Here is a 23,895-nt window from a genome sequence, read left to right as displayed (position 1 = left end):
TCAGAGTTCACCGTCGAGCGGTGCCTACGATCGATAGGGAGAGTGCTGGGCGAACATTGGGCTTCGAGACTGTCGGCAAGGCATTCGGCTTTTTTATTATCGTCAAAAGCGGGGGGTTGGTTAGGCCTATTGAGAGGTAAAACCGTATCCTTTTGAAGAGACCTAGACAGCTGCCAGATGGCCTGGTGGTGGAGCTCAATGCCGCTCAAAAGATTATCCCACCGATTCTGTCGCATGTCATTAATACGTTCTTACAGTATGCTGCTGGAGACGCAAATGACGGCGACATTCCTCGGTGCAATTGGAATCATATGCGCGGGTGGCTGCGTTTTTCTCCGTTGGCAGATCACGGATATCGGTAGGCAGTTTCCAGCGATATGGTCTTCCATCTCCGGAACCTGTTTTGAAGTTTCGTTAAAACCGACCTCACGTGATCCGTGAGGGAGTTAATAGCTGTCGAGGCCTCCTCTAAGGAGGTTATTTGTACTGGGAACTTCAGGCCAAGATCTGCAGAATCGTTGCTATTCCAGGTAAAGACCGTGTCTCCTGATTGATATCAGGAGACGCTATGATACTTCTTCTTAGTAAATTTAGCGTAGCAAGGGGTATCAGGGTTGTCGTTATTTATACTAACAATTTGACCAACAAATATTTCTCCTTGAACTCAGTGAGTTTCGTTCCAATCCCAAAATCCACTTCCGTAACAATACCATACAACCGCCTATAAAACCCCTGCCTAGTGTGGCTATGAATAAATTCCTTCCAAATATCTTGGAAGAGGCCCTTGCCCAGTACTGGGATCTATATGAACTAGTAAAGTAAGTACTCGTATGTAAGCATATCAAACAATAATATAATTTATAAATAAAAGCAACAAAACCCACTAAATTATTGAAATAAAAAAGAATGTCACGATCATGCATTATATGTCACAACCATGTGTTTAAAATGTCTACGGCTGTGACATTTTTATCATTACATGGTCGTGACAATTTGAAACGTGTTCGATATAACCCAAAAGCTATCCACGATACTGCAAATCTTAAGTAATTATTTTAAACTACACTGTATGACGTGCATATTATATTTCAAACAATAGTGTAACGCTGATACTTAAGTTTAAAACTCTAACACGGCGTTGACGAGTTAAGGTTGTCCTTTTTTTAAAATGTAAAAGCAGATTGATTTTATACTGGTCTCAACGCTCTTAGCCATTTGCAATACTGAAAAAAACATATTGTTGCCGTTCTAAAAAAACTTAAAAAGGGTTGCCAATGTCATAGATTTATTTCTACAGAGTATTGTAATTTTAAAGAGTCGCACACGGTTGTGACACAAAAACTGCTCACAAAATGTATGTTGTTCAAAATCATAAATAGTGTGCATTATTTATATATTTTGTTAAACAGTCTTATAGAACAAAGGTTCATCTTGCATAGTTATTGTAATATTTCGAAAAATAACATGCCACATCTTCAGAAAAAAACATTTTATCTGCAATTCTGGCAATCTCACACGACACGTTCCGTGACATTTATGACTTCAAATTTTTTTAAATATAATATCTAATAATTTTATGGCAAAAATTATATCCGGACACGATACTAGAAGTAATTACCTAAGTAAAATAATTCAGGGGTCACTGATTTTCCTAAAAAACATATACAATTCTTACAACTCACAAAAAAAAACGTAAGAATAAGAATCACCCATTACTATAACGGTGACAATTGCACGGCTGAAGGAGGCTGATTAGGTAGGTACAGTGACTGTAAATTATTTATCATCAGATCGTGCTTAAAAGAAAATATTTATTCGGCAAAAAATACATAATTACAATAATTGTTAAATGGTAGTTAGTAATGTAGCGCGTCGCAACGGGTGCTGCGTTCCTGTAAATTACTGTTGACTGTAAATTATTCTTGCATAAACATTTTTGATTTGATTTGCTTGCTGACTTTTCCCAGTCAGCCCTGTACAAAGTAAGTAACCATTGTACGTCTCCTTTTTTATTATATTTGCCATCCATCTTTTGAGCGGTGACGTCGCGCGCAAATAAACGCGACACGCGGTAACGCTCAATCTTGCGCATTTCTTTTGCTTTCATTGCGGCGATTGTGCGCCGTCATCACGCACTAACTAATAAGTACAATGCATACAGACGTTAAATACAACTGCAAGCCAAGTTTACTACCTAGTCTACCTACCTTACTTGTGTGTATATTTATAGGTGTGCGTCAAGCTAGCGGCCTCAAAAAAAAAATGGGCACGAAAAAATAATTTGACCATACCAAAAAATAGTACTCTTATTGAAAAAAATAGTACCTGTTGTAAAAAAATTAGTACCATCACGGTTCTGGATTTATAGCCATGTTTTATTGCACTTGCTAGCTTGACGGTGAGCGAAATTTGGCGAGAGTTAACGACAAGGTCTTTCGCTTTGATTTAAACGCCAAAAAATAGTACCGAAATAGTACTCACCCTTGCAAAATACCGAAATGAGTACTTCAACGGTTCCAAAGTTATAAAGGCAGTTCTTTGATCCCGCTAGCTTGACGTTTTGAAAATACCTATTATCTGGGGAACGCTTGCATACTTCAGTATGTAACTAGTGTCAATAAACTCGTATGAAATAGTACTCCCTACCATCATAATTTTGATCCGATTCTCTTTGTAGAAATGTTAAAAAATCATCATAACCTATGCCATACATTTGTTGTTGATACAGTCACGTAGACAATTACATAACCTCACAATTTATTCGTAAGTATTGCCATTTTGGAGGTCTACCCTACCATTTCTTTGCACTTCAGTGCTGCTATTACAAAAAAATCCTATTGCATACACCCATATGCACTAATTTTAATAGAAAATGGCTGCATGGGTCTAGTTCTTATCGAAAACAATCTGTGATTTTAATACATCATAATACATTCTTAATCTGCTGTTTTATTTTATAATTTATACCTTCATGTTCAATTTGTTACGGATCGAAGTGTTTGTTAATAAACAATTTGCAGTATTTGTAGAATAACTCAAAGAGTTTCAACAATGATATTACTTTGATCTAACAACCCTGGCACATCACCAATTTTTACCCAAAAATGGGGAAAAATACTGAAATCTGACAACATTCTTGACCATGTGTAATAATTTTGTTCGCGACTGTACTCGTCTTGATAAATGTATGACATAGGTTATAATGACTTTTTGACATATTTCTACAAAGAGAATCAGGTCCAAATTATGATGGTAGGGAGTACTATTTCATACGAGTTTATTGACATTAGTTACAAACTGAAGTATGCAAGCATTCCCCAGATAATAGGTATTTTCAAAACGTCAAGCTAGCGGGATCAAAGAACTACCTTTATAACTTTGGAACCGTTGAAGTACTACTTTCGGTATTTTGCAGGGGGTGAGTACTATTTCGATACTATTTTTTGGCGTTTAAATCAAAGCGAAAGACCTTGTCGTTAACTCTCGCCAAATTTCGCTCACCGTCAAGCAAGCAAGTGCAATAAAACATGGCTATAAATCCAGAACCGTGATGGTACTAATTTTTTTACAACAGGTACTATTTTTTTCAATAAGAGTACTATTTTTTGGTATGGTCAAATTATTTTTTCGTGCCCATTTTTTTTTTGAGGCCGCTAGCTTGACGCACACTATTTATAGGTATCCAGTAGCGAGTGGCACCGTTTGTTGATGAGGTAAAAGGGACTCACAAACAGTTTGCCAGCAATTAGAGATCACGCTCCCTTCAGGAGACAACTTCCTAAAAACAGAACCCCACTAGGAACGTAAAAAGTTGTCACTAAAAAGTACCTAGTAGGTACACAATAAGCAGCAGGTAACTTAGTGTTTGGAAAATTATGTTAGGAATCTCGTAATAATGGTTTAAAGATCTTTAAATGGTGCACTTACCTATTTAGACGAAAAAAAAGCTTTTCTTTCAGTTATAGTTCTTTTAAGTTTACAGCCATCATAATTCATTACTTACCTACAAATTAAATGTGCCCAACTTAGCTTATGTTACCGAGACCATTTATTGATCCCTGATACTTCATTCTTTAAACTGGATACTTACCTAATTGGGTACTTACCTACTTAAAACTACTGTGGACAGGCCTGCTTCTGTCAGGGAGCTCACAAAACACTGTTTCTGTGATAAAGTCACATAAACTCTTTATTTTTCACTTTCCTTTTTTGACGTTCAAAATAGCGCTAACTTTGTAAGCCAATTTTGAAAAATTAATATTTTTGAATTTTGTTACGCCTTCCCTTCCTTTGATTTGGATCAAGTCAAATAGTTTAATAAGCATTTCTGGTTGTTTGTGTGAAAACAAAGGAACACATTTATTGATCGAACATAATTGAAAGACCATTAATATCTTCAATTAGTGACTGATATTTGTCTAAACACCTGATCAATTTATGACTGACATAATATACACCGGCTATTAATGATGAATCGATGCATTTGTCATTAGTAAATTTATTTAACAGTCATTTAATTTAACAAGAGTCGCGAACTGAGGTTACTTGTTACATATCCCGGGAGACCGAGGGCGGTATGCAAGGCTGCTGGCTTACTATCGCTAGTAGAGGGGCAAGAAGTACCTATCAAATTCAACAAAACACGACACAGGTACATACACATTACTGCATGGAACATGAAAGAAGCAGGACACGCTGGATCTTTTCAAATAGTCTGTAACATTTTTGTATGTTACTTCTTCTTCTAATCATTTTATCCCCTGTTGGGACGTGGAGCTCGAATAACAGATTTCCACTCCTCGTGATCTTTTGCAGCCTCTGTAGCTTGCTTCCATGACATGCCGAGAGTTAATTCCCGGTAAATCGAGCGTCGCCAGTTTGTATGTTACCTATAAATAAATACCTACTCACCTAAACCTTACCTTGGTTTCTGAATAAGTACAGGTACATATTCACGCATTACTACTTTGTTATGTTCAAATCTAATCTTGCGTACTTATAAGACCCCACTGCTAGGCTGGGCCTCCATTCCTCTTTCCATTTTTCGCGGTTTTATGCGTAGGTACTTCGGCCTACTACTATATATTAGTTAGGTACTAAAATATGACAGCTTAGGGCATCATATATTTTTATACAATCCTCACATTCGCCTGAAAACATAACTCCCTCGTCATTTAAGTACACCATTTTGTGAGGTAGAAGCTTAAAAAATAGTTGTGTCCATATAATTCGTTGCTCATAAGTATATCCATGAAGCAGTCCGCGAATATAAATACGAGACCAACGGTTTAACCATATTTGTTACTTATAAAATTGATCATGTTTCGACGTATTTGGACAACACTATTGGTCGACGATTGAAGTTCATACGTCCGTGCATTGCATATAATGCACTATTGGATGTATGGCAATTGTATAGACAATTGCCGTGGGACAGTCAAAGTGTTAAAAGGACTGACGGCGTTAGGACTTTGAAGTATGGGTGTCAGACATCAATGTGTAGTATCTGTGTAAAACGAGAAGTGTTGTATGAAATGTCAACACCACCAGGTGAACTCAACACCAGGTACTACGCCGACGACGGGATTAATCCTACTTTCATACACTCACATAGGCAGTACACATGTTACAATCCCTAAGCTAAGCGTTTTTCGATGAATATTTAAATTTTATTTTTGAACAGTTTAAAGATTGCTATTAAATTGGAAAAACCCTTGCATGAATATGTTCATTACAAACTATTATTTGTTAAGTACAAAAGCTATTTGATAACAATAATAAATTGACATCGTTCTTATCATGATTCGTACTTCCATTTAAACGTCATTTAAACTAAATAAGAGCCGAAGTAATAATATTTTTCAAATATATTTATTTGCTATAATTCATTATTTAATTTCAGTATTTAATCGGCGAACTGCTTAAAGGCGGCTTCGCCCTCTGCGCGTATGAAAGCCTTGGGGGCTAGCGCAGCGAGCGCCGCGGGGGGAAGCTTCGCGGCGGGCGCGGCGCGGGCAGCAGCAGGCGCTGCGAACGTGGCAAGCGCGCTAGGTTTATCCTTGAGCGCCCCCAACTCCCAATCCTCAGGGTCCGCGAAGAACGACAGCAACAACAGCATCTCCATTTCAAACAAGTCATCGTCTCCCTCGCTGTCCAGCGGTCTCGCCGAGCTGACTTCTAATGGCTTCGATGCATCGGGGATGATGGCAGGTGGGTCGATCGGTAGGCTTTCTGATGCCGGTGCGTGGGGATCAAGGGGACGGGGGTCAATTGGCTGTGGTAGGGGTACGGGGTCAATTGGCTGTGGTAGGGGTACGGGGTCAACTTGAGGGGGAAGGGGGTCACCTATGGGGGGAATAGGGTCAAGCTGCGGTGGTACAGGCTCCTGTCTCGGCGGTTCTGGCAGCTCAGGAACTACCGGCCCCTCCACCGGAGCATCCTCTATGACGGGAGCCCCCCGCGCCACCGCTACGACTGCTAGACATATCTGTAAACATAAACATAATAAATATTGGTAGCTTCATACCTATTCAGAAAAATAATCACCCGTAAGTAGGTACTGTGCTTCTATTTCTACTTAATGTCGCTCGTAATTTCCATGTTCATCAATTGTCAGAATTCATATCAGAAAAAGCAACAATTCAATAAGTCATACTAAGTTCAGGATTAAAATTCTGATTTGATGAACATGGGAATTTAGCATTTGTTTGTATCAGGAAATTCGTTGACTGCCGAGGGACATTGAGAAAATAGGACTGTACAATAATAGTCTGTAACTCTGAGTTAAACAATCGGGGTTGGATTTTGGGGGCCATAATGTATTGCCAGATATTATTGCGAATATTATTTGTAAGTAACATAAACATTTTTAATTTGATTTCAAATGTTTGGATAAGTAGGTAAGGTAAACCCTTATAACACTTTGTTATTTTTAAAATTGGTTCTATACTTCTAGACATTACCTACATGAGGCACATTCAAGGCTACGTTTCCCAAAAATAATATAGATAGCGCTGACCAGATATAACGTGATAATTATATATTTTCTCATTACTCGGGTACATAATTATTAAAAAATGTAACTCTTTACTTTATCAGAATAATAATGAGTACAGGGTATGTTATGCCTGGGTGTAATATAACATGGGTGATCATTCATACCCCAAAACAAAGGTAAAAGATGCATAAGATTAGTAGATCAAACGAAGGCTTTACGCCATCTATATTTTTTTTTTTGGGAAACGTAGCCCTTTATTTAGTGATGATTTTTTGAAACGAAATATTTATTTACAAAATATGCTACTCACCAGTAACCGCATGTTGACAATCACAACCACACAAGGTGTCGATACTATCAACATTCGGGTATATATAGAGGACATAGTAAATGAAGTAACCGCACACCGCGCGATAGTCGAATGGATCCCAATTACTATTTAATGACTGCTAATGGGCTAACTGTACGTATCCACAATACGTTGTTATTCTTAAGATAATTCCCTATAGAACGAATACCATTGAAGATTGTGACTGATTTTACGGCCTTCGAGATGACTCTACGGAGAAAAGGAATGAGTAAAAGAGTAGCACGATGGGTATTACTTTTGCAACACTTTGACTACACTAGAGCACCGATCAGGATCACAGATGAGGCATGTCGACGCTCTAAGTAGAGTTCAGTATTTCACAGGACTTATAACGAGACAGCTGCATGAAAGAGTCAATTTTTTTTCACGTGACTTATTGTATATTTGCCGCAGATGGCATTAACTACTTGGCCGGACAAATGGGGAGCGCTGAAGGCGAGAGCCAAAAGAGCTCAGGAAAACGATGGAGAACTGAAAGCTATTATAGAATTAGTTGAGAAAAAAACTTATTTAGACTATTTTGTGGGAAATTGACTACTTTACTATACGATACCCCTCAGAAGATGCTGGTTATATCAAAAGAGATGGAAACTGATTATACGTAGAACTCAATGTTAGAGATTTGGAAAGGGAGAATTAATTATAGATCTGATAACCAAGGACTATTATATTATATTATAAAAGATTTACTTACATAAGAAATTGGAAGACTTCATTCTACTATGTATATTTGCTACCAAGAAGGGGAAACAGGAAGGTTTCCTAAACCCCATTGATAAGAAGGGAGTGCCATTGTCACCACTACTACATCTAGACCATGTTGGGCCACTCTCTGAAACAAAGAAGCTCTACTATCATCACATTTTAACTGTCATTGATGGTTTTACAAAATTGGTATGGATTTAGACAAACTTAAACTTCATCAGCAATGTTTTGGTAGTCAGTACGCAAGCGTCTAACCAAGTGAACAGTTTTTAGATAAATCTAACGTAACATGGCCCCATGATGTTAAATCAACAATTGAGGGCAGTCAACCATGTTTTTAGGGTTCCGTAGCCTAATGGCAAAAAACGGAACCCTTATAGATTCGTCATGTCTGTCCGTCCGTCCGTATGTCACAGCCACTTTTCTCCGAAAGTATAATAGCTATACTGTTGAAACTTGATATTTATCAAGTGTATTTGTGTATTCTATGAACCGCATTAAGATTTTTACGCAATGATAGAAAAAAAAAAACAATAAATTTTGGGGTCCCCCATTCATAGAACTGACACTAAAAAAAAATTTTTTTTCGTCAAACCCATACGTGTGGGGTATCTATGGATAGGTCTTCCAAAATGGTATTGAGGTTTCTACTATCATTTTTTTCTAAACTGAACTGAAAGCGCGAGAGACACTTCCAAAGTGGTAAAATTTGTGTCCCCGGACTTTTGGAAGGCGTGCGTGGGGCCGAAGCCAACACGTAGAGGCCCCTTAAGACAATTTAATCTAAATGTTGTGTGACACCAACCGGCGATTATCCCTGTATGCACTATGGGAGTGCACCCAAAGACAATCCCCGGTTCGTGTAGGACAGATTATGGGAACAAAGGGAACTGGGCTATTGGGTTGGGGGTTAGTGGACCGGGATACTGGAGCTATGGGGGACTATGACGCCTGCTCGACCAATGTTGGTAACATGGATATAATGAGCAGACGGTGACTCGTCACTCACTGGATGGGCCACCTATCTAGCCGACGCGACTGGACGGCAAGGCAGCAACATGGCCGTGAGCAGCTCAGGGTGTCGCTCTCGAGGTGTACACCGCTTTCTGCGAGGCGGTTTACCCGCCTCACCAACTCGCGACTTATGCATCTTTCACTTCCACCCTGCGAGCGTATAGCTCTAACGCCCCACTCTGGCCGGCCAATGAAGGCAAGCCAGAGGTGAGAGTCCTGCGGCCCCCGCTGGGGTTCACTCCGGCCGGCCAGTGAAGGCAAGCCGGAGACGGAGCTCCTGACCGACTCTCGGGGATCTCAGCTCCGTGGTGTCGTCACTCACCAACAGCTCGCCACAATTATTATTATTATTAGCCTATATGATCCAACTGCTGAGCAAAGGCCTCCCCCATATCTTTCCAAGTATCCCGGTTTTGTGCGAGCTCTATCCAGTCTTTTCGATAACCGTCGAGATCATCGCGCCATCGTTTCCGGGGTCTACCACGTCTACGGTGTCCGTCCTGTGGAGGAAAAAAATAAAAAAATATATGATGTAGATTAGCATGCAAACTACCAACGAAAATTGGTTTGAACCTGATCTTGTAAGTAGTTTTTTTTAATACATCATAAATCAAGTTCAAATAAGAACTAAAAAAAACTATATTGTTACTTGCTGTTACGGAACCCTTCATGGGCGAGTCCGACTCGCACTTGGCCGCTTTTTATGAATCAGGTTATACGAACTACTGAATCGTGTATTTTCATCTTGGTAGTCAATGATGTAAATTTTCAATTACAAAAGAAAAAGTCATCAAAATCGGACCTGGCTAATTAGAAATGAAACCCTTCATTGATTCCACTTATTCTGCGGTTCTCGATGTTAATATAACATTATATAGGACAGACAAACATTAATTGTAAATTAAACTCCTATACACATATTATCAAATAACATGATAAAGAATTAAACAAAGATCATTTTTTAATTTTATATTTCATACATTTTTGTATTACAATTAACTTTTTCATAACTGCAATAGGTTCACATAGGTAGCATTTCTTAAACAGGTAATGACTAATAACATTAATAATAACCATGTTCTTAATTTTAACTGACCAGATGTCGTTAACAATTTACATAAGCAGTCGCCCAAAAAAAAAAAACATATTGGAGCCGGCGACAGAGCGTTCTTATTTATATTAATAGTTTATTGTGATAGTGTATTACCTCACAAAAAGATTAAAATCTATGCTGATCGCCGAAGTTCAAAGCACCGACAACCAATTAATATAAGTTCTTTAGAAATACGATTTCTAAATAACTTAAGGTACAGAGAACCGTACAACAAAACCTTAATGTGAATATTCAACATACATGTAACAAGTAACAGCATTTCTGGGCGTGCATATAGATGCTAAACGTCAAGCTAATGAGGTCTGCACAAAATTGTCAAAGCAGACTTTTGCACTAAGTATATAAGCTGGCAAAGGTGGTTGGCAACATTGATATTCTTTTTTCAGGTTATCATGGTTTCGTTGCCTCTAACATGAGCTACGGAATTATATTTGTGGGCTAAAATCAACTGATAGCTGCAAACCTTACTTCATAAAACTAAGTTTATTAACATTACCATCGTTGTTTATTTTCGAAGTAGCAGTCTTTGTGAAAACCAATTTACGCTTGGTCAGAACAGGTACTGAGACACACAAATGCAATCTACGCTACAAAAACAGGTCAAATACGGCATTGCTCCAAAAGTTTTCTGTTTAGCTCCTAAAAATTACAATTAACTACCTACCTACCGAATTAAAATTATATTATTTGACTGATTCTGTAAGTAATTATTATGAAGGTGCTACTGAACCTGTTTCATTTGCAGGAAGAGAAATGATTTATCGGGATTTTTTATTATGATTTAGCGGGAGACTACGAATAAATAATAAATTAAACCTATGTAATTAAATCTATGTAAGTGCACAAAATGGAATCATATGAGGAGGACCTGTTGGAAGATGCGATATTAACCCTCAAAACAAAATCAAAAGGAGATGTTCTTCACCAAGGTGTAACATCAGCACCCCTAGATACACCTGGCGTGACAACTCGAGCAAGAAGTAGATCAGAGGAAGGCGAGACAAGCAAACCCAAAAGGAAGACAAGAAGGCCAGATGAGCCAACAATAGAAGAATGGAGGGAGGATGACATGGAGACAGGAACACCGCCCACCCGACAAGAAGGGACCAAGAGCACACATGATAATGGAGGTTGGTTGTACACAATTCTCATAGATATACAGAAAACCCAGAAATAAATATTGTCAAGAGTAACCACCATGCAAAGACTTCGAAATTTAGAAATGGAACAGGCAAGGATGCTTGGACTTACACAACAAAGCCTCCCTGCAATGTCTAGCCTACCCTCAGGGGGAGTAACTCCTCATTCATGGGTCACAGAGGGTCCTTTACACCTGTGAACGCAATCTTTTAAATAATAAATTCGTAGGCGGGAGTCTCAACGGACTGCCGTACTCGAGGGTAAGTAGCAATTATTTTTTTCCCTCTTGCCCATGAGTGTAGTGGTGCAACTGCCCTACCCCATTGGGACTCCGATTTCCTTTTTTTTGTGCCACTAGGTTCAATCCTACGCCCACCCCATGACAAGCGACCATTTCTAATTCTATCCCACACTTCAGCACTGGTTTGCCGGGTTTGTTTAGTTCGGGAGCGAACCGGCGGGAGCGCTCCACTTACCGCGGGCCAAAAGGGGTAGGCCGGCTTTTCTAAAGGGTCGCTCGGCCGCCGGTTTCGCGGTTAACGAGTGTCTGTCAGTATAGGCCTTAGGGTCTGTCATGGCCTTCCCGTTTCCCTTTGGGATAACCACCAAACGACCTATCTTCCAAGAGTCTAGATAGATACTTTCTCGAACGCATTTTAAGTACAGAGCCGTCATTTCGTTCGCGGTTACCTTCCAGGCGTACTTGACAATGCGGACCGTTATGCCGTCTATATCGGGGGCTATGTTTAGCAGCTCCCTGATGATGCGATCAAGACGCTCTAGTGTCAGGTCCCGACCGTGCGGCTCGCAGGCCGCCGCAGCCCTAACCTGTTTATGATACGCGGATTGTCGTCAGGAAACATTACACTAAGTTACTACTACATTACTCCCCCCGTGTCGTCGGCGAACCCTTCCGCAACCCTCAGCCCGTTGATGACCCCCGGAGACGGGCGCAACCAGCCGCTAGCGGCACGCTACGCCAACCCCTACGGATCATCTTGGCGCAGGGCGCGAGAGCGAGGGAGACGCAGCGCAGCCGACTAGCGGTCGACTCCGTCACTGGTGACGTCGAGTCCCGCTGGTCCCCCCCCGCCGCATCTACGTCACGGACGCGAGACATTTGGACTCACAGATAAGTGACTGTATAGTGCTAGTGTAGTGTGTAGGTTAGTTTTTTAGCTAGGTTAGTAGGTAGTCGCGTAGTGGTGTTGGTCGGTGTTTGTTTGCGGTGTTGGGTTGCATGCCAATAGGCTTGGCAGCCCAATACAAGAACTACACCGGCTAACAGACGATCGTTCGTGCGAAGTGTAGTTCCAATACAGGAACTACACCGGACATTTGTGCTTAGTAGGTAGGAACCTTTTCGTGCGAGGTGTAGTTCCAATACAGGAACTACACCGGACACTTGTACGTTTTTTTTTTTTTTTTGTATTTTGTATTTTGTGTGTGTACCGCGTACAGGACTTAGAAAAATCATTGACAAATCAATACAAGAACTACGCCGGGCACTTGTATCTTTTCTTTACTTTACTATTTTTTTTTTTTTTTTGTTGCTTGTTTTTTTTTTGTTTTCGCTATATTTTGTATGTGGAAATCGTGTACAGGACTTAGGAGAATTTTTAACAATCCAATACAAGAACTACGCCGGGCACTTGTATCTTTTCTTAACTTTTATTTTTATATCGTGTTAGTTTTAAGTTTCGTTTCGCCTTACTTTGCTTAGTATTAGTTCTCGGGGATCAGACAATCTGTGAGAGGGACAATGGCCTTCCAGAGGTCGAGCATGACGGAGCCGGAGGAGGAGGAGGACGATTTTCGGGCACCAGCGCCCACATACCGGCCGCTGGTACCAACACCGGTGAGGCCGGCTAGGAGATCCCCGGGGACACCGGCACCAACCCCGGACCCCGGGAGTAATACCCCGCCAGAGGCGCGTGCACTGGCGCTCCCGAGTAAGAGGCCCCGGTCATCGCCGGGGATAGTGTCGGACTCGGCGCGGCAGTGTGTGGCCAGGGAGTGCGAAGAGGAGGACGCCAATGAGGGGAGAGGTAACGCCCAGCAGGGCGTCGACGAGATTTTGGCCGGGGCAACGACTGCCGGGGCGGAGATCATGGCGGCTATAAGTAGCTCCACGTCAAAATTAAACAAGGCGGAGATTGCGATGATAGGGAGCGCCGTGCAAAGAATGACTGCGGCACTGGCTACTATGGCATGGCGGGTAGCAGATGCCCAGAAAGGCGCCAATGCAAAAAATACGGAGAGTGCAATACAAGAAATTAAAGCGCTAATTAAAGAGAGTAATGAACGGCCGCAGTCGGACGCGCACGCGGTCGGCCCACAAAGCTACGCGGCCATGCTGAGGACTGGAGCGAAGGGGGCCCAGCCTAAGCCGCTAGCGAGCGAAGGCCGGGTCCTCACAATATATCCGGCCGAAACGGGAGAGGCAGCTGGCCTCAAGACCGCGGATGATACGAAGAGGATGCTCAAGGAGAGCATAGATCCGCGGTCCCTGGGCGCGCAGGTGACAAGAGTACGCCGAGTAGGAAACGCGGGGGTCCTTGTACAGACGACGACCAAGGAGGCCGCTGAGCGCATTAAGAAGGCGGCACCACCCACGCTGAGGGTGGGGGAGCCGAAGGTGAAAAAGCCACTGGTCGGCATATTCGGAGTGGAGGACCCCGAGCCGGGGGAATTCTTGCGCGCCCTGCACGGCCAAAACTTCGGGGATGACTCGGCATGGCCCGAGGAGAGATTTAAGAAGGAAGGACGGGTCGCTTTTATGAAGGGCCGCCGCGGCGGGAAGACCACGGTGGTGCTGGAGTGCAGCCCCGCCCTCAGGGACGCGATGATTGACCGGCAGCGGGTATTTTTGAATTGGGAGAGGCACTTGGTAAGGGATTACGTAGATATAACTTGCTGCGCCAAGTGCCAAAGTTACGGGCACCCGGAGAAGTACTGCCGGTCAGACAAGACGGTGTGTTCGAAGTGTGGAGAGGGCGGGCACAGGAGCGCAGAGTGCAAGAGCGAGAAGGCGGTGTGCGCCACATGCAAGTCGTTCGGGAGACCGCACACTACGCACCGTACGCATGCGCCCGAGTGCCCCGCGAGGAAGTATGCGGAACAGCGGGCGCTCAACACTATAAATTATGGCTGAGCACCGCCGTGGTGAGGGAGGATGGCTAAGCGTCGGCCAACTAAACCTGCAGGGTGCTGAGGCTGCTACTAAGGAGCTCCCGGCCGTCGCAGAGAGCCTCGGCCTCGATATCGTTCTTGTTCAAGAACAGTATCCGAGGTCGGGGTGCGCGGGCCTCCTGGAGGGAGGCAGCATCGAGGGAGGGGAAACGGCCAAGGCGGGGATATACGTGGCGAATCAGAGGACCATCGCCACGTTGGTGCTTCACCATCTCAGCACCAGCCACTGCACGGTGGCACAGGTTACGGGGGGGGGGGGGGGGGGGGGGGAAGCGTAGCCTGTACGTCGTCTCCGCCTACTTCCAGTACTCGCAGCCGATCGACGGACACCTGGAGCAGTTGGAGCGGGTACTGGACAGACTGAGAGGGGCTCCAGTCTTGATATGCGCTGATTGCAACACGCACTCTCCCCTTTGGTTCAGCGAGAGGAGACATCTGGTGGGCCGAGGCGCGGACGCGGAGAGGAGGCGGGAGGCGATGGAGGCTTTCATCGCTTCACGTCAACTCTTCGTTGTCCGCATATACGTCACGGACGCGAGACATTTGGACTCACAGATAAGTGACTGTATAGTGCTAGTGTAGTGTGTAGGTTAGTTTTAGCTAGGTTAGTAGATATAGTCGCGTAGTGGTGTTGGTCGGTGTTTGTCTGTGGTGTTGGGTTGCATGCCAATAGGCTTGGCAGCCCAATACAAGAACTACACCTATCGTTCGTGCGAAGTGTGGTTCCAATACAGGAACTACACCGGACACTTGTGCTTAAGGTTAGGAATTTTCGTGCGTAGGTGTAGTTCAATACAAGAACTACACCGGACACTTGTGTTAGGACTTAGGAATTTTTCGTGCGAAGGTGTAGTTCAATACAAGAACTACACCGGACACTTGTGCTTTAGACTTAGAAAATTTTTCGTGTGAGGTGTAGTTCAATACAAGAACTACACCGGACACTTGTGTTAGGACTTAGGAATTTTTTTTTCGTGCGAAGGTGTAGTTCAATACAAGAACTACACCGGACACTTGTAACTTTTATTGTGTGTTTTACTATGTTAGGATAAGTACTACTGTATTAATTTTGTTCTCTTCTGTGCACTTTGTTTCTTTCTTTTTTTTTTATTATTTTTACCTAATCCTGTGTTACGGTGTTTGGGGTTGGGGCTTTTGCTTATTTCGATACTGACAATCTGTGAGAGGGACAATGGCCTTCCAGAGGTCGAGCATGACGGCGAGGAGTCCGCCGCCATCGCCGGCGCCAGGGCTGGAGCCGGAGGAGGAGGAGGACGATTTTCGGGCACCAGCGCCCACATACCGGCCCCTGGTACCAACACCGGTGAGGCCGGCTAGGAGATCCCCGGGGACACCGGTACCAACCCCGGACCCCGGGAGTGATACCCCGCCGGAGACGCGTGCACTGGCGCTCCCGAGTAAGAGGCCCCGGTCATCGCCGGGGATAGTGTCAGACTCGGCGCGGCAGTGCGTGTCAAGAGAGTGCGGAGCCGAGGACACTAATGAGGGGAGAGATAATGCCCAGCAGGGCGTCGACGAGATTCTGGCCGGGGCAACGTCTGCCGGGGCAGAGATCATGGCGGCTATAAGTAGCTCCACGTCAAGACTGAATAAGGCAGAGATTGCGATGATAGGGAGCGCTGTGCAACGCATGACTGCGGCACTGGCCACTATGGCGTGGCGGGTGGCAGACGCGCAGAAGGGCGCCAACGCAGTAGACGCAATAGAGGAAATTAAGTCGTTTATCATCAAGGAAAGAAATGTACGGCCGCAGTCCAGCGCGTCCACGGGCGGCCCTCAAAGCTATGCGGCAATGTTAAGGACTGGACCAAAGGGCGCCCAGCCTAAGCCCCCAGCGAGTGATGGTAGGGTCCTAACGATCTACCCGGCCGAAACGCAGGAGGCGGCAGGCCTAAAGACCGCGGACGACACTAAGAGGGTTCTGAAGGAGAGCATCGATCCGCGGTCCCTAGGCGCGCAAGTGACCAGAGTGCGGCGCGTGGGTAATGCCGGGGTCTTGGTGCAAACAACAACTAAGGAGGCGGCCGAGCGGATCAAGAAGGCGGCCCCACCGACACTCAGAGTTGGGGAGCCCAAGATTAAGAAACCGTTGGTGGGTGTGTTCGGTGTTGAAGACCCCGAGCCTGAAGGATTCCTGCGCGCTGTTCACTCACAGAACTTCGGCGAAGACGCTGCGTGGCCTGCCGAGAAATTTAATAAAGAGGCGCGGATCGCATTTACGAAGGGCCGCCGCGGCGGGAAGACCACGGTGGTGCTGGAGTGCAGCCCCGCCCTCAGAGATGCCATCATAGACCGGCAGAGCGTGTTCATCAACTGGGAGAGGCATTTGGTCCGAGATTACGTGGACATCACGTGCTGCGCCAAGTGCCAGTGCTATGGACACCCCGAAAAATACTGCCGGTCGGAGAAGATAGTTTGCGCAAAATGCGGAGAGGGCGGGCACAAAAGCGGCGACTGCAAGAGCGAGAAGGCGGTGTGCGCCACATGCAAGTCGTTCGGGAGACCGCACACTACGCACCGTACGCATGCGCCCGAGTGCCCCGCGAGGAAGTATGCGGAACAGCGGGCGCTCAACACTATAAATTATGGCTGAGCACCGCCGTGGTGAGGGAGGATGGCTAAGCGTCGGCCAACTAAACCTGCAGGGTGCTGAGGCTGCTACTAAGGAGCTCCCGGCCGTCGCAGAGAGCCTCGGCCTCGATATCGTTCTTGTTCAAGAACAGTATCCGAGGTCGGGGTGCGCGGGCCTCCTGGAGGGAGGCAGCATCGAGGGAGGGGAAACGGCCAAGGCGGGGATATACGTGGCGAATCAGAGGACCATCGCCACGTTGGTGCTTCACCATCTCAGCACCAGCCACTGCACGGTGGCACAGGTTACGCGGGGGGGGGGGGGGGAAGCGTAGCCTGTACGTCGTCTCCGCCTACTTCCAGTACTCGCAGCCGATCGACGGACACCTGGAGCAGTTGGAGCGGGTACTGGACAGACTGAGAGGGGCTCCAGTCTTGATATGCGCTGATTGCAACACGCACTCTCCCCTTTGGTTCAGCGAGAGGAGACATCTGGTGGGCCGAGGCGCGGACGCGGAGAGGAGGCGGGAGGCGATGGAGGCTTTCATCGCTTCACGTCAACTCTTCGTTGTCAATCGCGAGAGCCAGCCCCCGACATTCTCCAGCGTAAACGGCACGTCGAACATCGACGTGACGTTAACCACAAGGGGGGTCAAATCCGCAGAGTGGACAGTGCGTGAGGGGGTAAGCAGCAGTGACCACCAGCTGATCACACTCAGCATCCTGGACAGCGAAGCACGCGCAGCCTCACGGTGCCAGGACGCAGACCCATACCACCTGGAGAGGACGGAAGCAGGACCGGTCTATTTCGCGCAACTTGTATCTTCCGAGGTGAACTTCGCACGATTCCGGGAATTCGCGCACACTTGGTACCGTCAGAGGAGATTGCTGGAGGAGGCATAGACAGGGAGTGGCAAAAGGTCGGCGACGAAGCCGTGGCGTGGTGTCCCGCCCCAGAAAGGGGAGAAGGGAAAGTCCAGGGGACAGGACAAAAATTTGTAGGGTGTCAAGAAGTGCGGGTGGGAAAGAGCCCCGAGCAAGTACCACTCGCATCGCCCATGATTCGGTCCTCGGTCCGTATGACCGAAAGGTTGGTAGGACCATGGGAAGGTGGTGGGTTATGGTCCCCCCCGGTCTTCGTCGCTGGCTCTTAACGGAGGCAGACGTGTCGGAGCTTTGTGCGTGAATTTTAATCTATTTATTTATTGTTGAAAGTGCAAAAACTCGGTCCCTCTCGTTCTATCTAGTGGCAAGTGCCATTAGGAGCAGCGGCCATCTTGCATTTCGAGTGAGAGGTGAATAGTGACCACAGTGACGTGTGTGTGTGTGGATTGCTGTGTCGTCGGTCGCTCCTTGTCTAGCAAGGGGCCTCGCCCATCTGCAGCCGGCGCCATCTTGGCGCAGGGCGCGAGTGCGAGGGAGACGCAGCGCAGCTGACTAGCGGTCGACTCCGTCACTGGTGACGTCGAGTCCCGCTGGTCCCCCCGCCGCATATACGTCACGAGACATTTGGATTTGGACTCACAGATAAGTGACTATTATATAGTGCTAGTGTAGTGTGTTAGGTTAGTTTTAGCTAGGTTATTAGTAGTTAGTATGAGTATGAGTATGAGTATTTATTCGCATAACAATTACAAGAATTGTGTTCGAAATACTGAAATAGAATGGTACAAAATAAGTTTAACAAGCAATCAAAAAATAAATGAACTTAACATAATAAAAATTTAAAAGAATATAAGATAAAAATGCAACAGAATAAGTAGTCATAAGTAATTTTACAATTTTAGGTCACAATATTACCATCAAACGTGAAAGGAAAACAAAAGTAAAATAAAAAAAAATACCGTATTCGCAAGGGAGTCGTTAATCACGTTTTAGTCTACCACAATCTCTATCACCAATAAAATCATGAACTGAATAATAACATTTACTTAACAGGAAGGCTTTCAATCGTGACTTGAATATAGTGTTATTTGTTATCTCTTTAAAACAAACAGGCAGTTTGTTGTATAGGTAAACTTGTTGGTAAGCAACACTATGTCTAACTACGTTTAGACGGGGTACGATTTCGTGCACCACATCCTTCCGACGGGTACTCAATCGCGACGATCGCGCTTCTACTGTTTCCTCGAGACATAAATGTTTGTGAAAACTAGTCAAAATAACAAACATGTAAAGACACGGTGCAGTAAGTATACCTAAGTTCTTAAAGTGCTCTCTACAAGAATCTGTTTGTTTTATTCTCGTGATGTTCCGTATGGCTCTTTTCTGCAGAATAAACGCTCTTCTTATATTGTATAAGTAACCATTTCCCCAAAATTTGATGCTATATCTCAATTTAGATTCGATAAGGGCAAGTTATAGTAAGGGCAAGGCATAGTAGATAGTCGCGTAGTGGTGTTGGTCGGTGTTTGTGGTGTTGGGTTGCATGCCAAATTGGCTTGGCAACCCAATACAAGAACTACACCGGTCAACAGACGATCGTTCGTGCGAAGTGTAGTTCCAATACAGGAACTACACCGGACACTTGTGTTAGTAGTTAGGAACTTTTTCGTGCGAGGTGTAGTTCAATACAAGAACTACACCGGACACTTGTGTTAGGACTTAGAAAATTTTTCGTGCGAGGTGTAGTTCAATACAAGAACTACACCGGACACTTGTAACTTTTTTTTTTTTCTCTTGTGTGAACTGTGTTAGGCTAAGTACTTTGTATTAATTTTGTTTTCTTTTGTGATCTTTTGTGCTCTTTTATTACTTTTATTCTGTGTTACGGTGCTCGGGGTTGGGGCTTTTGTATCTTTTTTCGTTTTTTTTTGTTGTTTTTTTTTTGACAATCTGTGAGAGAGACAATGGCCTTCCAGAGGTCGAGTATGACGGCAAGGAGCCCGCCGCCATCGCCGACACCAAGGCTGGAAGAGGAAGAGGACGATATCCTTCGGGCACCAGCGCCCACATACCGGCCCCTGGTGCCCACACCAGTGAGGCCGGCCAGGAGATCCCCGGGGACACCGGCACCAACCCCGGACCCCGGGAGTAATACCCCGCCGGAGGCGCGCGCACTGGCGCTCCCAGGCAAGAGGCCCCGGTCATCGCCGGGGATAGTACCCGACTCGGCGCGGCAGTGTGTGGCGAGAGAATGCGAAGCGGAGGACGCCAACGAGGGGTGCGGAAATGCCCAGCAGGGCGTTGAGGAGATTTTGGCCGGGGCAACGTCGGCCGGGGCGGAGATCATGGCAGCAGTTAGTAGCTCCACCTCGAAACTTAACAAGGCGGAGATAGCAATGATTGGGAGCGCAGTGCAGAAGATGACTGCGGCCCTGGCCGCAATGGCATGGCGAGTGGCGGACGCCCAGAACGGCGCCAGTGCGGCAAAAACAGAGAGCGCAATAAGCGAAATCAAGGCGCTCATCGCTAAGGATAGAGACGAACGGCCGCAGTCGGGCGCGTCCGCGGGCGGCCCAAGGAGTTATGCGGCCATGCTAAGAACAGGACCGAAGGGGGCCCAGCCTAAGCCGCTAGCGAGCGAGGGTAGGGTCCTCACCATATACCCGGCCGAAACCGAAGAGGCAGCCGGCCTAAAGACCGCGGACGACACCAAGAGGGTCCTGAAGGAGAGTATTGATCCGCGGTCCCTAGGCGCGCAAGTGACCCGGGTGCGGCGCGTGGGGAATGCCGGGGTCTTGGTGCAAACCACCACAAAAGAGGCGGCCGAGCGGATTAAGAAGGCGGCCCCACCGACACTTAGAGTTGGAGAGCCGAAAATAAAAAAACCATTGGTCGGTGTATTCGGCGTAGAAGACCCCGAGCCAGAAGCTTTCCTGCGCGCCGTCCACTCGCAGAATTTCGGAGACGACGCAGCATGGCCCGCCGATAGATTTAACAAGGAGGCACGGATCGCCTTCATGAAGGGCCGCCGCGGCGGGAAGACCACGGTGGTGCTGGAGTGCAGCCCCGCCCTCAGGGACGCCATAATAGACCGGCAGAGACTGTTCCTGAACTGGGAAAGGCACTTGGTCCGGGATTACGTCGACATCACGTGCTGTGCCAAGTGCCAGGGTTACGGACACCCGGAAAAATATTGCCGGTCAGAAAAGATAGTATGCGCAAAATGCGGAGAGGGCGGGCACAGGAGCGGCGAGTGCAAGAGTGAGAAGGCGGTGTGTGCCACGTGCAAGTCGTTTGGGAAGCCACACACCACGCACCGCACGTACTCCGTAGAGTGCCCAGCGAGGAGACGCGCGGAGCAGAGGGCGCTCAACACGACTAATTATGGCTGAGCACCACCGTGGTAAGGGAGGATGGCTAAGCGTCGGCCAACTAAACCTGCAGGGTGCTGAGGCTGCTACTAAGGAGCTCCCGGCCGTCGCAGAGAGCCTCGGCCTCGATATCGTTCTTGTTCAAGAACAGTATCCGAGGTCGGGGTGCGCGGGCCTCCTGGAGGGAGGCAGCATCGAGGGAGGGGAAACGGCCAAGGCGGGGATATACGTGGCGAACCAGAGCACAATCGCCACGTTGGTGCTCCACCACCTGAGCACCAGCCACTGCACGGTGGCACAGGTTACGCGGGGGGGGGGGGGGGGGGGGAAGCGTAGCCTGTACGTCGTCTCCGCCTACTTCCAGTACTCGCAGCCGATCGACGGACACCTGGAGCAGTTAGAGCGGGTACTGGACAGATTGATACGAGTGGTGGTCCAACTCCCTGGACCGTCTCCGCAGGGAAAATAACAGGCGTAGGCGCAAATGGCAGCAGTCTAGGCGTGCGGGCGCACCGGCAGAGACAGAGGCAAAGGAACGGTACCACGCTGCCCGGGCGAAGTACAGGGGCGCGATGCATAAAGCGGAAACCGACCACTGCCTGCGCATAGCGCAAAGTGGGAACGATGATCCGTGGGGGCTGGCGTACCGGGCCGCTAGCGGCAGGGTGCGCCCGCCTCCGGGGGTGATCAACGGGCTGAAGCTAGCGGAGGGGTTCGCCGACGACGCGGCGGGCGCCATGGGAGGGGTGCTTAGGGTAATGTGTCCCGACGACAATCCGGGGGCCGACTCCGCGTATCATAGACAGGTTAGGGCTGCGGCGGCCTGCGAGCCGCCCGGTCGGGACGTGGAAACAGTGACACTAGAGCGTCTCGATCGTATCATCAGGGAGCTACCGAACAAAGCCCCCGGCATAGACGGCATAACGGTCCGAATTGTCAAGAACGAAATGACAGCTGTGTACGTAAAATGCGTTCAAGAAGGTGTCTTTCCACTCTTGGAAGCGTGATATTAAAAAAAAGTCATTAAAAGTTCTGCTATTCATCGATATATGGCAAAACTAAAATGTATCACCGCTGTGCCGCGTGCCGGTCGGAGTGGGGGTGTTAGGTTATTTTCGTTACGGAATTTCTGGATTCTCCACGCTCAAAGCCCGCGATAGAAGCTATGCAATAGCTTAAAAAAAATAGGTACCTCTAGTGGTTCTAGAACAAAATAATTATCACGATTGTTTTACGAGAAGGCTCAATGGAGTAAAGTCAATTCGTTTACTGCCTGGTTAGGTAGAATACAATGTAGTCAAGAATCCTCGGGGCCCCTCTCAAGATTAACAGGACCCTCTGAAGAAATTCCCACACGATGGGATCCGTAATGATAGTAAACATAATAATCTTAGGACTTCATATCAAGTGGCTACAAGTTGTCTACTGGCTTGTAGCTCTGTGCACCCCGTTAGTGATTATGGGCGTGAGGTTATGTATGAATGTTGATTAGACGTCGTCGTTGTTACAGGATCCTGGGATTTTACGAGTGAAGTGATAACTCCGTTTACTTGTGTTACTTTTTGATATTTTGTTTACTTTTAGTAGCGTGGAAGAAAATAAATAAATTATAAAATTATAGCGACGATCTGGCCAACTAATACACAATAAAATCTTGGAACTTTGACGTGCATCAATCATACTTCAATTTATAATACAAACTTAGCTTAAGTAACTACTTATTTCTTTATTACCACAAGGTTTTTTAAACAATTTATGAACAAGTAATAATTTAATGTCATTGACATCGCAGCCCACAACAGCGAAGAGAAGATTTAGCTATGATATAGCTAGATATATTCAACACTACACTGACAGAACATAATAAATAAGCTTGTGGCATACAAGAAGAACCATACAAAAATGTTATTGTTACCGTGTGCACACCCTGGACACTTCATACAAAACACCTCAATTTACAAACACTACACATTGACATTATCGTACACACGCATCTTTATTTGTAACGTCTGACGCCATACGAAAGTAAAACCGAGGGAGGCTAGGTAAACTCAGCTGCTGGTGGGGAGCGGAGAGTTGCCGTTCTATACGTAGTATATTATTCCTTATTCTATGCCGTTATGTGTAAGTGCAAGCGAGGCAGACAGTCCTCGCGCTCCCCCTTACTTAGCAGCTTACGGCCATTTAAGACTAAAGTAAGACCCAGAGGTTGTGAGGTAAATCTAGCTCGGCGCGCGATACGAACTGGTGCGGGGCGGAGAGTTACCGTTCTATACGACGTATTATTCTTTATTCTCCGTCTTATAGCTGCAACTTGCGGTGGACCAGTGACTTGATGACCATCTGAAGAATGAACAGACCGTGACTCGCTGTCAGCACAAGTGTTCTGTAATAATAAATAATGTTGTGATCATAGCCACAAAGCAAAACGAAGAGGTAATACAGGTTTAGAATATAATCCGCGCCACGAAATAAGTGTACGGATTTCAATGAAAGTAATTGACAAGTCAATGCAGTA

General features: G+C 46.1%; 1 protein-coding gene and 1 long non-coding RNA gene across 4 annotated transcripts in view; both read right to left on the bottom strand.

Moving 5' to 3' along the window:
* Positions 1-5,852: 5,852 nt before the first annotated feature.
* LOC126377779 (uncharacterized) lies at positions 5,853-7,438 on the bottom strand. The gene is made up of 2 exons (XM_050025601.1): positions 7,308-7,438; positions 5,853-6,487 (listed from the first exon to the last, which is right to left on the bottom strand). The coding sequence occupies exons 1-2, from the start codon at positions 7,380-7,382 to the stop codon at positions 5,906-5,908; spliced, it is 657 nt and encodes a 218-aa protein (XP_049881558.1). The 5' UTR covers positions 7,383-7,438; the 3' UTR covers positions 5,853-5,905.
* Positions 7,439-8,769: 1,331 nt separating this feature from the next.
* Positions 8,770-23,895, bottom strand: part of LOC126377783 (uncharacterized) — a 30,457-nt gene continuing 15,331 nt past the window's right edge. For 2 of the 3 annotated variants that reach the window (XR_007567988.1, XR_007567990.1), the window contains one exon: positions 10,041-23,763. This is a non-coding gene — a long non-coding RNA (uncharacterized LOC126377783). Of the gene's footprint in view, positions 9,587-10,040; positions 23,764-23,895 lie in introns of those variants that run through there. The other variant, XR_007567989.1, reaches the window with a different exon arrangement.

Source organism: Pectinophora gossypiella, chromosome 24, assembly GCF_024362695.1.
Source record: "Pectinophora gossypiella chromosome 24, ilPecGoss1.1, whole genome shotgun sequence".
NCBI lineage: Eukaryota > Metazoa > Arthropoda > Insecta > Lepidoptera > Gelechiidae > Pectinophora > Pectinophora gossypiella.
Note: the sequence above shows the minus strand (reverse complement) of the source record. Positions and strands in the feature narration are given on the sequence as shown.